The 14,989-nt window shown below is 39.2% G+C and overlaps 1 protein-coding gene across 5 annotated transcripts in view; it reads left to right on the plus strand.

The window, feature by feature from the left end:
• VANGL1 (VANGL planar cell polarity protein 1) overlaps positions 1–14,989 on the plus strand; it is a 68,135-nt gene that overhangs the window by 24,955 nt on the left and 28,191 nt on the right. For all 5 annotated transcript variants that reach the window (XM_031967355.1, XM_031967354.1, XM_031967353.1 and 2 more), the window contains exons 3-4: positions 965–1,097; positions 6,255–6,862. In XM_031967355.1, coding sequence (XP_031823215.1) covers positions 965–1,097; positions 6,255–6,862 — 741 coding nt within the window. The remainder of the gene's footprint in view (positions 1–964; positions 1,098–6,254; positions 6,863–14,989) is intronic.

The following is a 14,989-nucleotide window of genomic DNA, read 5'->3' on the forward strand; positions in this document are numbered from 1 at the left end:
TTTTTAAGAACAAAAGAAAACATTGCCATCTTTCCATTTATTTTCCCCACTTCTAGGTATTTTGGGGTTCTGAAATCAGCTGGTATCATTGGAGAATGATTTTCAGGCTTGAACTTAGTGGTTGATAATATAATCATATTATATGATATGACTTTCACATCTCTTTTCCTGTCCCTGCCAGACCAAGATGTAAGGCTGAGAAAAAGCAGTATTATCTAATGCATGCCATTGGCTAGGAAAATATAATAATAACAGTTGACATCTACTTGCAGAGCAGTGTAAGATTTGTCAAGAATTTCTGGGTATGTTCTGATGTGATCACTCAACAATCCCGTGAGATCGATACTATAGTATCTCCATTTTTCCATAGTCACACAAGTACTAAGTGTCATCAGAAAGAAAACTCCACATGAAAAAACAAACTTGATCCTTGAGGAGCTGAGTGTAGTTTGCATACCTGCAAAATAACATTGTCATAAATCCAAAACAAATTAATGATAAACTTCAAGTTAGAATTGGATGATTTCTAAAGTTTATATGATATTATGAGCAAGAGAAGAGTCATGAAAAAAAATTGTTGGGAGTCAATTGTCCTAATGTATCTATAGTTGTAACTTTGGGGCAATTAGAAGGTACAGTAGCTAGAACACCAGGCTTACAATGAAGATCTAAGTTCAGATCGATCTTCAAACATTCACTCTTTGGATGACTCAAGGAAATTCACCTAATCAAGGAAAATCCCTAAGGATTTAGTGAATTTTAGTGAACAATTTAACCTCAGTTCTACAACTGTAAAATCGGAGCACACTGGAGTAGGCCTTGGCAAACTACTTCAATATCTTTACCAGAAAAACCCCAGGCACAGGTCCAACTGAATCAACAACAACATCCCATCTCTATATCTTTCTATTTATTCATCTCTGTATCCACATTCATATTTGTATCTTTTGTTTTTCCTTCTCAGGGAGAGAAATAGGGAGAGACACAAATCCTCCCGAAGTAAAGATGGAAGCCGTTCTGAAAAATCTGTCACCATTCAGGCTCCTCCAGCAGAACCACTGTTGGGCAATGATTCCACTCGCGCGGAGGAAGTACAGGTAAGGATAAAAAGGAGAGAAATGAAAGTCTGCTATCACTCAGCAGTGGCCCATTTCAGCTCCTCTGTTTTCTCAGCTTTTAGTGCATCATCTCTATTAGTGAAAACCCTATGGTTTTCACATTTACTTTTCTGACTAGTTCATTCATTTTTATCCAGCTCTCTCCATGGTTGGAGGATCGATGGACTGGTGCTCTTCGCACAGCAGGTGCTTTGCTGCTAAGTCAGAGATCACTTACCTGTACTTTGCATGATGCTAAGAGATAAACCAGAATTATTAGATGTAAGCAAAGAAAAGGAATCATCTGGGAACATTAAAGGGCAGGAATAACCGGCAGCAGTGGAAGTTGTCTGCTTGAGCTCATTCAGATTCCCCACATGGGAAGTCATTCACACACTAACCATACCTAAGCATGTGTGGAGTCAGACACTCCTATCCCCTCAAGAGAACCATCCAAAGGATAGTGCACACTCTCAGACATGCAGATCAGGTCCCAGACCTGTGCACTTTGCCTAGAGAGACATGTGTGTGTGCAGACATGTCTCCAGGATGTTGCCGTGACTGTATCGTGCTGGCGTTATAATCAGACTACACGTTCACCCCTTTGGGCTCTTAGTCTCAAATGTATGCCAGGATTGGCAGGGTTTAAGGCCCTGTGGCATTAGTTTTCCCAAGCTAATTTGAATTAGCTTTCAGATTGTGTACTATAGTTTCATTCATAGTGTTCCAGTGGATCTGGCTGTAAAGTTGTTTTTCTTAAAATCAATGTTTTGGATATAATAAATGAGACTACTTGGAGGGCAAAGGATCAAAGATTTCGACTGGAACATACTGAAGGTAATCTAATCCATTCCCCATGGACTCAGAAGAAGGAAAGTGTCTTAAACAAATGATAAGATGGAATTTGAACACAGGATGCTGACCTCATTGTCTCCCTCTGAATCATATATAATAGAACATAAATTTGGAACAAGAAGGAACTTTAGCATTCCTTGAGGATCATGGATTTTTTGAGCTTGAATTGATCTCAGAGACTATTTAGTTCAGCCCCCTTTTTTGAGAAAATAAGGAATCCTAGAAAATTTAAATGCTTTGCCCCCAGTCATCCAGATAAGTGAAAAAGCTAAGGTTTAAGTTCAGGTCCATTAATTCCAGATCCAGTATTCTTTATACCATATCATGCTTCCTTTATGAATACATATAGATGCTGGTCACTGAATATACTTCAAGGAGTGGTCAAGGGCCCATTGCTCTCTTCTTCTAAAATGATTTACAAACAAGATTATCTATTGGGTACCTATAACATGGCTCAATTTTTTTTTAAAGCACATAAGCCTTTTCCTCCAATTCCTGAACTATTAAATGATCTTGGGATTTTTGAGGACCACTTTCTAATTATAGATTGGAATTAGATTTTTTTAGTGAATACCCACTGCTGCCATAGACATTTAATTTAATTAAGAACTGGGGTCAAGGCATCTTATGGTCCATTGTAGATCCTTGGCAATTATTCTTCAGAGTACCCCTTGAGCATAGGGATATGTATGCTGGTATGATTATTATCTAAGCTAAGAATATTAGGCAATCTTTGGATTTATCTGGATCTTATATAATTGACAGATGTGTACATATAGATACATGCCACTAAGATTAAACATATATATGTGTGTGTGTGTGTGTGTGTGTGTGTGTGCATAGATACATATATATATATATATATATATATATATTTAGCTTTGTGCATGTATGTGTATGTATGTATATTTGTGTATATGTGTTTATATTTTAGGTGATTATATATGTTAGATTATTTGTGTATTTACATACATATATAAATACATATACATTTATATATCAGATGATTATATATAGATTAGATTATGTGTATATATGTATATACATACATAGGTGCATATGTGTGCGTGTATATATGTGTGTGTATATATATGGTGAGTAGAAAAAAAGGGATGAATGGTATTTGAGAAGGGTGGTCAATAGATGCTAAACATTTTAACTTATCAAACATTATTAAATTAAATTTAAATTAATAATTAAAAATTAAACTTATTAAATTATTAACAGTTTTTCTAAACATAGTCCAAACATGGAATTCTACCTGTAAACAATAATACTATTTACACAGAAAATAATGATTATATATAACCAATAAGCTTATGTTTTAAATGATTTTTTTTACCTAAGTTTTGGCAAACTTCTCTTTCTATATGTAATTTTTTAGTTTAAGAAATAATTTTTGCAGCAATTCTTGGATCTAGGTTCCCCCTTTAGCTTCCACTTCTCATGGTTCTTGTACCTTGCCACCTGAGTTATCACAGGATCTAGATGTATTTAGTTCCATTATGACCTAGGCCTCACCCGCCCCATGGGACAGTGGATACTGCCTCTGTTTCATTTGTATTTTCCCAGGGGAATCAATTATCATGCTTGTTGTAAGGAGGCAGCTTGCTGCAATGAAAAGAATAGTAGATTTGTATTGAAAGAAACCTGTCCCTTCTTACCTGTATGACTTTGGGCAAGTAATTTTCAAACAAGCTACAGACCAGATAAAGAGGATGTGATCTCAGAGGGAATACATTGGGATGAAGGATAACTGGGAAGGGTTTACTGTAGAAGATGGGACTCTAACAGAGACTGGAAGGAAGGCCATTAGCAGGAATGAGGAGCGAAATCATTCAGGTCTGGGACAAAGTGAATGAAAACACCTGGAATTAGGAAATGGAGTGTCCTCTTGGTGCAGTAGCAAGTAGGCTAATGAACGCCAGAGCGCACAGAGGAAAGTAAGATACAAGAGAAGGAAGGGCCCATTTACGAAGGACTTTAAAAGTAGAACAGAAGAGTTTGCATTTGATCTGGAAATAATAGGGAACCATTAAAATTGACTGACTAGGGGATGACATGGTCAAACCTCTACTTTTGGTCTAAGCTAAGTGAGAATGGACTAGAGTTAGGAATGACTTGCGGTAGGGAGACCAATTGATATAGCCCATATGTGAGGCACAAACTAGGGTCGGGGCAGTGTCAGGGGAGAGAAGGGGGCATCGAGGAGTCTTCTTACAAAGTGGGCAAGAGACAGCACTGGGCAGTGATTGGATATGGGTGTGATGGTGAGAGGAAGGGAAGAGGCGAGGATGATCGCAAGCCTGGGTGAAGGCCAGATGGTAATTCTTTTAACAGTAGCAGGGAAGTTAGGAAGAGAGGGGAGTTTGAGGGGAAGGTAATGAGTTTAATTTTGGACATCTTGAGTCTAAGATGGTGATGGCATATGTAGTTTGAAATGTCCACTAGGAAGTTGTAGAAGCAAGCCGAGAGGTTATGACTAGACAGATTGTACCGAGAATTATCGACACAGAGATGATAATTGAATTCATGGAAACTATTGAGATCTTCAAGTGCAACAGAGAGAGGGGCAAGAAACCCAAGACAGAGCCTTGGACACATACATGGCTTCCATGAGTATACATCAAAGGATATTGAGAAAGAACAGAGAGAAAGGAGAGGAGAATCAAGAATATGACAGTATCAAAGGCTGCACAGAGGTCAAAAAGAATAAAGCCTGAGAAAAGGCCATGAGATTTGATAATTCAGAGATTAACCAGCTGGTGCAATGGATAGAGTGCAGGATCTAGAATCAGTAAGACTTGTTCAAAGTGGGTTTAAGAATAGCATCCCTTCCCAGGGTTATCATGAGGATAAAATGAGACAAAATTTACAAAGTACTTTGCAAATCTTAAAAGTGTTACTCAAATGCTATTTTACATATATATAATTTATTCATATATAATTTGCACAACTTGCATAACCTATATATGATACATAGTTTACATGCATATATGTGTTATGTGTGTCTATAAAGGTACACACAGACATATATATAGAATGATATATAAATATTATAAAAATATAAATAAATTTTATATATTTATATACATATTAAAAAACATATACATCTGTACTACACTCAATCCACTATTCCACCCTTCTTCTGCTTCTGTACTTACCACAGAAGTTAACAATAGTCAAGTTAGGAAGGCATCTTTGCAAGGGAATAGAAATTCCTATAAAACCTTTAGAGCACCAATTCCCCATCATTTAGGTCCTTTATGACTCAGGGGGCAAGGAAGCCATACTAATAAATCAAGCCTTCATTTCCTGGGCCAGAAAAACCAGTCCAGGCTACATAAAACAGGTGCTGCTCCAACCATACCATAAGACAAAACATTCACCCATTCCCCTACCCCCATTTTATCTACATAACTTACAGGACCTATTTATTTTACTTCATGGATTGTCCTAATGAGATTGCTCTCATGGTTTTATAGCTTCTAGATTATTATAAGTCAACTGCAACAGTAGCTGGATGACAGGGAGAAGTGAAGGCTTTGATATTGTGACTTGGGAAAACTACATTAGAATAAGAAAATTGATATTAATAACATGCAATAAAATTTAGAGATGAACATAAGAACCTTAAATATTTTCTAGCTCAAAACCCTCTTTTTTCTGATTTGGGAACTTGGACCTCAAGAATTAAAATGACTCTCCCAATATCACATATGCTTCTTTGATTCCAAATCCAGAGTCATCAAGAACATATTGTTATGTTCATTATATTAAGAATTCCTTCCCCTAAAATTTAGTGTTCAGAGAGGTCATCCTTAATTAATAGTAAACACTCCTCCATTTCCCCATGAGAAAGAATACAGGAAATCTCAAAATGTATTTCTGGAAATTCTACTACTGGCTCACTATACCTCCAAATGTTTTCTAGCTATTACGAATGACATGCTACTAATTGTAGTGTAAGGGAAAGATCACTGACTCGAAAGTTCAAATCCTCCTTCTGATACTTCATTTCTCTGTGATTTTGAATAAATACTTCCATTTCCCTGGACCTTAGTTTGATAAATGGCTTCTGGCTCAGCAGAATGAATTCCTGAAGTGGAATGAGTTGCCTCTGAAGAGTAGGGGTTCTCCTTGCTGGAAGTCCCAAAGCAGGTTCTCTGTTGGGGATGTCTCAGAGGCAGAAGGTTTACTTTTCAGGGCTGGGCTGGGTTCCATTGCCCTTGAGGTGCTTTTCCTGCTCTGAGATTGGGTCAGCGGCACTTGGTTCACACTGCTCTTGTGCTCTGCCATTAGGATGACAACTGGGGAGAGACCACCACGGCCATCACGGGCACCTCTGAGCACAGCATCTCCCAGGAGGACATCGCGAGGATCAGCAAGGACATGGAGGACAGCGTCGGACTGGACTGCAAGCGCTACCTCGGCCTGACTGTGGCGGCAGTCTTGGGCCTGCTGGTTTTCCTCACCCCCATTGCCTTCATTCTCTTGCCCCCCATTCTCTGGCGGGATGAGCTGGAGCCATGTGGCACAATATGCGAGGGACTCTTCATCTCAGTGGCGTTTAAACTCCTTATCCTTCTCATTGGGACCTGGGCCCTCTTCTTCCGTCGTCAGACAGTGGAAATGCCCCGGATCTTTGTATTCCGGGCCCTCTTACTGGTCCTTATTTTTCTGTTTGTGGTTTCTTATTGGCTTTTCTATGGCGTGCGCATCCTGGACTCTCGGGACCGAAATTACCAGGGCATTGTGCAATATGCAGTGTCTCTTGTGGACGCTCTTCTTTTCATCCATTATCTAGCAATTGTGTTGCTAGAGCTTCGGCAGCTCCAGCCCATGTTCACTCTGAAAGTGGTCCGGTCAACCGACGGCGAGTCACGCTTTTACAGTTTGGGAAATTTGAGGTAAGTCAAGAAATTCAGGAAAATTAAATTGTGGTTTGCTTAAAAATGGTTGGACTGCTTCTGACTTGATAAAGCAAGAGATCCTGATGTCTGTCTTGTTTTGTGTGCTGAGGGGAGAGAAGGCAGCTGCTGAATCTCATTTATATTAGAGGCAAGGGACTTATCAAGTCCTTTTGCAGCAGGCACTTATTCTCCATAGTGGAAGGTAATAGAGTTTGGGAGTGCTGCTTACATTGGGTCCAGGAATCATCTCAGACACATCAGCTATAGGCTACTGAGCCCTGCTATAAAGTGTGATGACTGTTAGAAATGGGTGTCACTGGCAGGAGTCATGGAGAAAGGAGTGCTCATTATCGCAGAGTCCTAGAGATGAAGGGACCGGCTGAGACATGTACCTGGTTCAGAAGCCCTTCCTTCTGTCCTGTAGTCTTCTCGAGGGTCATCCATCCAATCTTTCCTCAAAACCCTCCTGGTATTTTAGATAAATAGATGTTGGAGCAGTTCATGACAGCCATCAAGGTTCCAGAACTAGCAAAGGGACATGAAAGGGCGTAATGACAACTGGCATTCGGAGGCTCCTCTTTTTAAGAGCTAGAAATGTAGCCAGACTTCAAGCTGGAGCCTAGGCTGGCCGCCTCCCACACAAGCATGCTTCCATCAACTCTGTGACATGGTTTTGATTTCAGGGATCACTTGAATTCATGTTGCTTTAACTTATGCTATCCATTCTCCATCCATCCACATATACATACATACATTTATATATATACACCATATATACATTTACACACACACACACACACACATACACATCTACTTCTAACAGTCATCACACTTTATAGCAGGGCTCAGTAGCCAGTGGCTAATGGGTATGTATATAACACACATACACATACATGCATACATATGCACATGTGTATATACTGTGCACATGTAAATATATATACACATATACATACAGACACACATTTATACAGAGTGAGAGGGAAGATGTATTTGAGGACTGGAAATCTCAATGGAGAATACTAAGTCCCATTCTTAAAGTAACTGAAAAAACATGTAGAAAAAAGAAAGACTTTGTTTCATGTTGCTCCAGGAGGCAAAATTAGGATCTCCTAATGGTTGGTTGTGGCAAGATTAAATTTGCATTTCCCAGAATTGTTGGGCAGTGTAGCTTTGGAGAAGTGGGAGGTAAGGCAGAAAGGGTGAAAAGGAAGAGGAGGGAGAGATTTTCTAATCACAATAAAAAATTGTTGCCTTAGGAAATGATGCTTGTTATAGTCACGAGTGTAAATGCCATCAAATAGCCAGGATGGGCCATGGCGAGAACTGCATGTGGAAGGCAGTATTGCATCCAGGCATATTTGAGCTCACAACAATAATTATCCATTCTTAATCATCCATTCAATCCCCTACTCCCCAGCCTCCAATGCCAATTGTTCAGTCTCTATTTAAAAATGATTCATCTAGGGGTTCTAGCTCATCATGGAGTCCACACCCTCATCTCCTTTACACAATTCCCTCCCTCCCTCAGTTTCCACAGAGAGCCTGTTGTAGAAAAGAATGGATAAGTTAGAGAAAGAGAGACTTGTGCAGTGTTTGGCCTTGTTAGGCATTGCGTCATTCTGTTGGGGCTCAAACCTAAGACAGGGGCAGGATGGGTTGGGGACCAGTGGAGCAGTTGCCATGGAAGCCCACTGTGAAAATCAGGGCTGGTCCCTTGGACCAGATGTGGGCCACACAGCCCACAAATTCTTGGGATGAGTCTGACCCAACACAGCAGGGGCTGGAAAAGCCGCCAGGAGGCCAGAAATATGCCTTCTAAGAGCCTTGCAAAGTTGAAGGGGAAAAAGGTTTTAGATGTTTAAGCATTACATAAGGAAAAGAAAACAGTCTATAAAAGGAATTGGAGAGGTCCAGAATAGCACATCCTTTTTCTTTGTCTGGCCAAACTAGAATCACAGGCCTCTGTATTTTATTTAAGGCTGCTCTTGTGGGACTGACCTGTTTTTATGCTTTAGCTGCATAGCTAAGGTGACTTTTTTTTTTTTTTTTTTTTGCAAAGGACTTCTGGCAAATTGTCATAGAAGATCTTTTGTGCTCTTCCCTATCGGTTTCTCTGTCTTGCCTTAACTAGAAATTCAGCCACTCCTGATCTGTCCCCTGTGCCAATTGGCACTAAAGTGGCTTCATTTTTCAGACCTGGACTGATTTGTTCCTTTGGCAGGCTGGGGGTCAGAGATTCACCATATTAATGCCATACTTTGGTGTGGATACCTTCTAGCCTTTAGCCCTATTGTGGCTCAAGTGATCTGGTGATCTCTGGCATCAGGAACCACAAAGCAGTATGTAAAATGCTAACTATTATTAGATATTGCAGATGTATACCACCCCACCCCACAGAAGCTAAGTTTTTAGGTTGATCTGGGGCCACAGGGTGATCTTTCTTAAAGGCTTCAAATATAGCCAGCCCTGCTGAGTTCAGAGAGATTCTTCATCAAAGAATCATAGATATAGAGCTGGAAGATCATTTACTCTCACCTTTTCATTTTGCAGATAAAAAAATTGAGACTCAGAGATTGTTCAAGGTCACATGGGCAATCCCGGTTGCCTGATTCCAAATCCAAAGTTCTTTCCACAGTACCTTGGTACTTCCCTTGAAGAGCTTTATTAATTAAGAAATATTAAATTATGTTCATCACATTTTTGTGTGTATGTAAAGATTTCTAGCTAAACTGATTAAACTGACCAAAAATTTGGCGATTTTAAGGACAAACTCTCAGCTTGACTATCCAGAGCAATTCTTTTTCTAGTCCTCTGTGTGTATGAGGAATTGCTGTAATGAATTGAGATGTGTGGTTTCAGCCATCGTGGTCTGAGCCCAAACGGTCTGAAGTCTGTGCCTTATCCACTGAAGGATAGCCATTTATAAAAAGATAGGACCGTTGACTGCAAATTTTAAAAAATACAGCATTCTCAAAGAAGCTTCTTTTGTAAGTCCTTTTCTGACAGTGGGAGTTTGATTGTGAGCTTGTCCCAGTGGTGTTCAGAAAAGAACTTTTATGTTTCTTGGCCACTTTGGGCCCAGAAACAGGAGGAAACTGTCGTCAGTGAGCAGAATCCAACTCCAGGAGACAAAGCTAAGCTTGTCACCCCTCTTGCTTCCCTTCACATCCTCTCTGGCTTTGGCTGGGACCTCGCTTTTTTTGGTGTACACTTTGGTTTTCAAATTAGAAACTTATGAGGGAGGTTCCCTGGGGAGCTTAAAGTTACTCTAATAATTTGGAGAGACAGCCAGTCGCTGACTGAACTTTTTTGTGTCTGTTAGTTAATCCCAGGGCCAAGAAATAATGAAGGTGGTGATTGCCCAGAATGAGCGAGAATTTCTCTTCATGGCCTGATGGAAAGGGCTCTGGTCCAAAAATGGAGAGTCCAAGGTTCTAGTCCTGGCTGTAGGTACCATCTTGGGCCAGTTGTTCACTCCAAGTCAAAGTGGTTCTACATTTATTTATAAATGTATTTATAAATGCATCTACACTGTGCCAAGCTCTAGGGATGTGAAGAAAAGATGAAGAAAGGCTCTGCCCTCAAGGAGCTTACAGTCTGGAAGGGGGGGACACCACATAAAAAGAAGCTGAAAAAATAGGAGTGAGGGAGAAAAGGAAGCAAGGGCTAACTGGCTCTGGAGTATAATGAAGTCTTGTGATCTCAGGAGGGATCTCAATTTTATAGTTGATTTTATCTTACAGTATGAGTTTCTGGTGATTATGAAGTTCAAGAAAGCAGCTGCTTGGGAATAAAGAAGTGAATCCTTGGGCTGCCTTTCTAAATGGGGGCAGGAGCTGGGAAGAGCTGTCTGAGAGAGAGAGGAAGAAAGAGATTCCAGGGGCAGGAGGTGCTAAGGAGGTGTGAGTTTGAGAGTTGAATTATCTTGAAGAATTAGGAATTTCAGGAGATAATGAAACCCAGAAAAGCTTCCGAGTGGTATATATGGTTTATGGGATAATGGTAGGCCTAGAAACAAGAAGATCTGGGAGGAACAGGATAGAGGGAACAACTTGAAAGTTGGGGTATCAGATCTGTTCTATTGAGTCCCAGAGGGCAGAAAAAGGAGCAGTGGAGGTTGTGGGGGAGAAGGTTTTTTTCTTAATGGAAGGAAAACCCTTTTAACAATTAAGAGTTTTCTGAAAGTAGAATGGTCTGGTTTGATTGGTGATGAATTCCCTATCTCTGAAGATCTTCAAGAAGAAATTAGATGACCCTGTGCTAAGGATGATGTGTAGAGCAGAGCTTCTTAAACTTTTTTCACTCACAACCCCTTTTTGCTTGAGAAATTGTTCATGACCCCAGCTATATAGGTATATAAAATAGGCATACAAATCAACATTTACTGATGAGAAATCATAATTTTGCAACCCCCACATTCAGTTGTGAGACCCCATAAGGAGTTGTGACCCTCAGTTCAAGAAGCTGAGGTATAGAGGGACTTTCTGTTGCTGTCTGACTTGAACTAGATTCTCTGGGCTTCATGATTCCAAGTACTTTTCACCTCTCTAACCCTCAGCTTCTCCATCTATAAAGTAAGGAAAGCTGTACAAGAAGACATCAGACTCCTCCTAGTTATAAATCCGCCCTCTGAAATTAATTGCCAATCCTATTACTTAAATTGGAATAGTTATGTCTAATCAATCTCTCCACCTTCAATTTGCAAATCTGCCATGGGAAGATGATAGTGTATAAGTTCAGCCATATAATTAGCTGGGTAAGTTATTTAACCCAGCTTGCCTCAGTTTCCTCATCTGGAAAACGAACTGGAGAAGGAAATGGTCAAACCTCCAGTATCTTTGCCAAGAAAATCTCCAGTGGGGTTACAAAGAACTAGATATGACTGAACTACAATTATATAATTTCAAAGACAAATTACATTTTCTTCCACAGGGAATCCTTTCCCCTGGTCTCTTGGGAACACCGCCCCCCCCCCCCAAGACAATACTTTTTCTGTTTGTAAAGGAAGCCTGACAGAATGGTGGTATGTCTGCTGTGGAGGTCCCTTCCTCGTGCAGTCTCTCTTGGGAGTAAGATCTCTGAGGTTTAGGGTCTGTCTCAGACAGGGAAGTCTTACCCATTGTTTTTGGGGGAAGTGGCAGGGCTCCAGCAAAAGGTTTTCTTCTAACCCTTTTCACCTCTTCAGAATAAGGCTCTTTATGCTGTGGACATTTGTGCAATGGACCCATAGAAGTTGTGAAAATTTTTGTTCACATTATTTGAACACAGTGGACAGTTTAAAAGCTTAAACTCTTGAGAAGTGTGTGTGTTTACTTTTGTTGACAATAGTAATCTAATATGGATATTTTATACCCCTCCCAAATATAAATAAAAGAATAAGGCACTGGCAGACCCCAAGAGCAGTGGGAGCTAAATCATCAATGCATGTGTTAGGGATCAGAATCTAAATATATTTTGGATTTGAGGATTATTAGGGAGGAAATGGAGCTGCCGTTAGTGGTTAGCTTCTGTGGTGTTTGTTAAAAGGGGCTTTGATGAGAGTGAAAAGTTCTGAACAGTGATCTCTTCTGTTTGTACAGCTGTCTCCTGGGCAGGGAACAGGGATGGAGACTTCTCATCCCGACCTCTGCTCAGGGGCCTCACCTGATAGGGAGGGAAAACAAGGCAATAATCTCTCTGACCTAGCCTCTTCAGAATGTAAGAGCCAGTCATTAATTGAGGGGGGAAAAGCATTCATTTTTAACTAGAGCTGGTATGAACATCTGTCCAAAGAACTGGTAAGAGGCCCAGAGAATAATAATTTATTTGTTATCGTGTCTCAGACTAGACATTGTATTATATAACGAAGTCTCATTCCTCAGAGAATTCTTACCCTTTTACCACCTTCACCATCTGACTCAGTCTTCTCCATCTAATTATTATCTATAGTTATCAGCTACTTTAATTATCATTTTGATTCCTTTCTAATATCCTTACCCCATAATTTCTCCATGTTGATGTCCATTTCACTTGAATTTGACTATCCCGTGACCCATGCTAGATTTCATTATCAGTAAATGATCTTTTATTCTTTTCTTCTCTCCCAAATCTTGAATTCTGCTGTTGTTTCTCTGTCATAATAGTATTGTTTTTGCAATTACATGTAAAAATAGTTTTCAACATTCATTTTTGTAAGATTTTGAGTTCCAAATTTTTACTTCTTCCATTCCTTACCACTTCCCTCTCCAAGGCAGCAGAAATCTGATATAGGTTATACATGTACAATAATTTTTTTTTTGAAAGAGTATGCACAATTTATAGTCATTTGGGCATAATTCCCAATTGCTCTTCAAAATCATTGGCTCAGTTTACAACTCCACCAACAATGCATTAGTGTCCCAGTTTCCCACACCCCCTCCAAAATTTATCATTATCTTTTCCTGTCATCTTATCCAATCAGATAGGAGTTAAGTGGTACATCAGTGGTGTGTTAATTGACAATTCTCTAATTACTAGCACATTTTTGTAACACGAATAGAAATGACTTTAATTTATTCATTTTAATATTTAATATTATCTGTTCATATCCTTTGGTCATTTATCAATTGGAAAGTGATTTGTATTTTTATAAATTTGACTTACTTTTCTGTATATTTGAGAAATGAGGCCTTTATCAGAAACACTGGCTGAAAAAGTGTACAATCATTTTAGACATATTTCTCCTACTTTTCATGTTTTGAAAGAAAACTCATTACAAAAAGAAAAAACAAACAGGTAAAAATAATATGCTTTGACCCACATTTAGTCTCCATATTCTCTCTCTGGATGTGGATGGCATTTTCCATCCAAAGTCTATTGGAATTATCTTGGATCACAAGTTGCTGAGAAGAGCTAAGTGTATCATGGTTAATCATCACATATTGTGTACAGTGTTCTCTTGGTTTTGCTCACTTCACACAGCATCAGTTCATGTAAGTCTCTCCAGACTTTTTTGAAATCAGCCTGTTCATCATTTCTTTTCTTTTTTCTTTTTTTTTAATACAGTAGTTTTATTTAAAAATGTAAAAATTATTCTTAGCTCATTTGACCATACAAAAAGTTAGCAGATAGTAAGCTATAGTTTTCTAACCTCTATTAGACAGCTCTAATAGCTGTCACTTTCTTTGTGACAACCTTTAATGATAAAAGAAATTCCTTACACTGCTGCTCATCATTTCTTAAAGAACAATAATATTCCATTACATACATATAAATTGCATTCATGTACCATGATTTATTCAGCCATTCTCCAACTGATGGGCATCCACTCAATTTCTAGTTTCTTGTCACTACAAAAAGGGTTGCCACAAACATTTTTGTGGGTCCTTTCCCCTCTTTTATGATTTCTGTGGATTACAGACCCAGTAGTGATACTGCTGGATCAAGGGGTATATGCAGTTTGATAGTTCATTGGGGCATAGTTCCAAATTGTTCTCCAGCATGGCTAGATTGGTACACAACTCCATCAACAATGCATTAGTGTTCCAGTTTTCCCACATCCTCTCCAATATTTGTCATTGTTATTTTAGTCAAAATACAAATCTTGCATTCTGGATCTCTGACTATATAAGCTCCTATCACTATTACTTCTATCAAATTTGCTGCAAAGTTCCAGATTTAGATTTCCCAGTTGTTTATTATATTTTCTATACCACCAGGGTTCCATTGTTTATGGAATTCAAAAGATCTAATTTGGATATTAGTTGTGAACCCTGTTGTAGATTCTCAAACTCAACACGGCCTGGACTGAACTTGACTTATCAGCTTTCTACGTTTACAGCATCATTTTAACCTAGTTTCCCACATTCAAAATCCTCTATTCATAGGATCATAAATTATAGCTGGAAGTGACTGTGACTGGAGAGATTTTTCTGGTTTAACTTAATTTTATAGATGAGGAGATTGAGCCAGAGAGGCAAAGTAATGTTACCTTTGACTGCTCTTTCTGTCGACATCATCACATTGTTAGCCACCATTCCTAATGACCCTTTCATACCCTTGTTTAAACTTTTGTTAATTGAGTTCTCTATCTCCTCCTGCCATTTTTAATGCAGAGTTTAGATTATGGCACCCTACTATTCAAAAGTCATCAGTCACTCCCCC

The sequence above is a fragment of the Sarcophilus harrisii genome, chromosome 4 (assembly GCF_902635505.1).
Source record: "Sarcophilus harrisii chromosome 4, mSarHar1.11, whole genome shotgun sequence".
Lineage (NCBI taxonomy): Eukaryota > Metazoa > Chordata > Mammalia > Dasyuromorphia > Dasyuridae > Sarcophilus > Sarcophilus harrisii.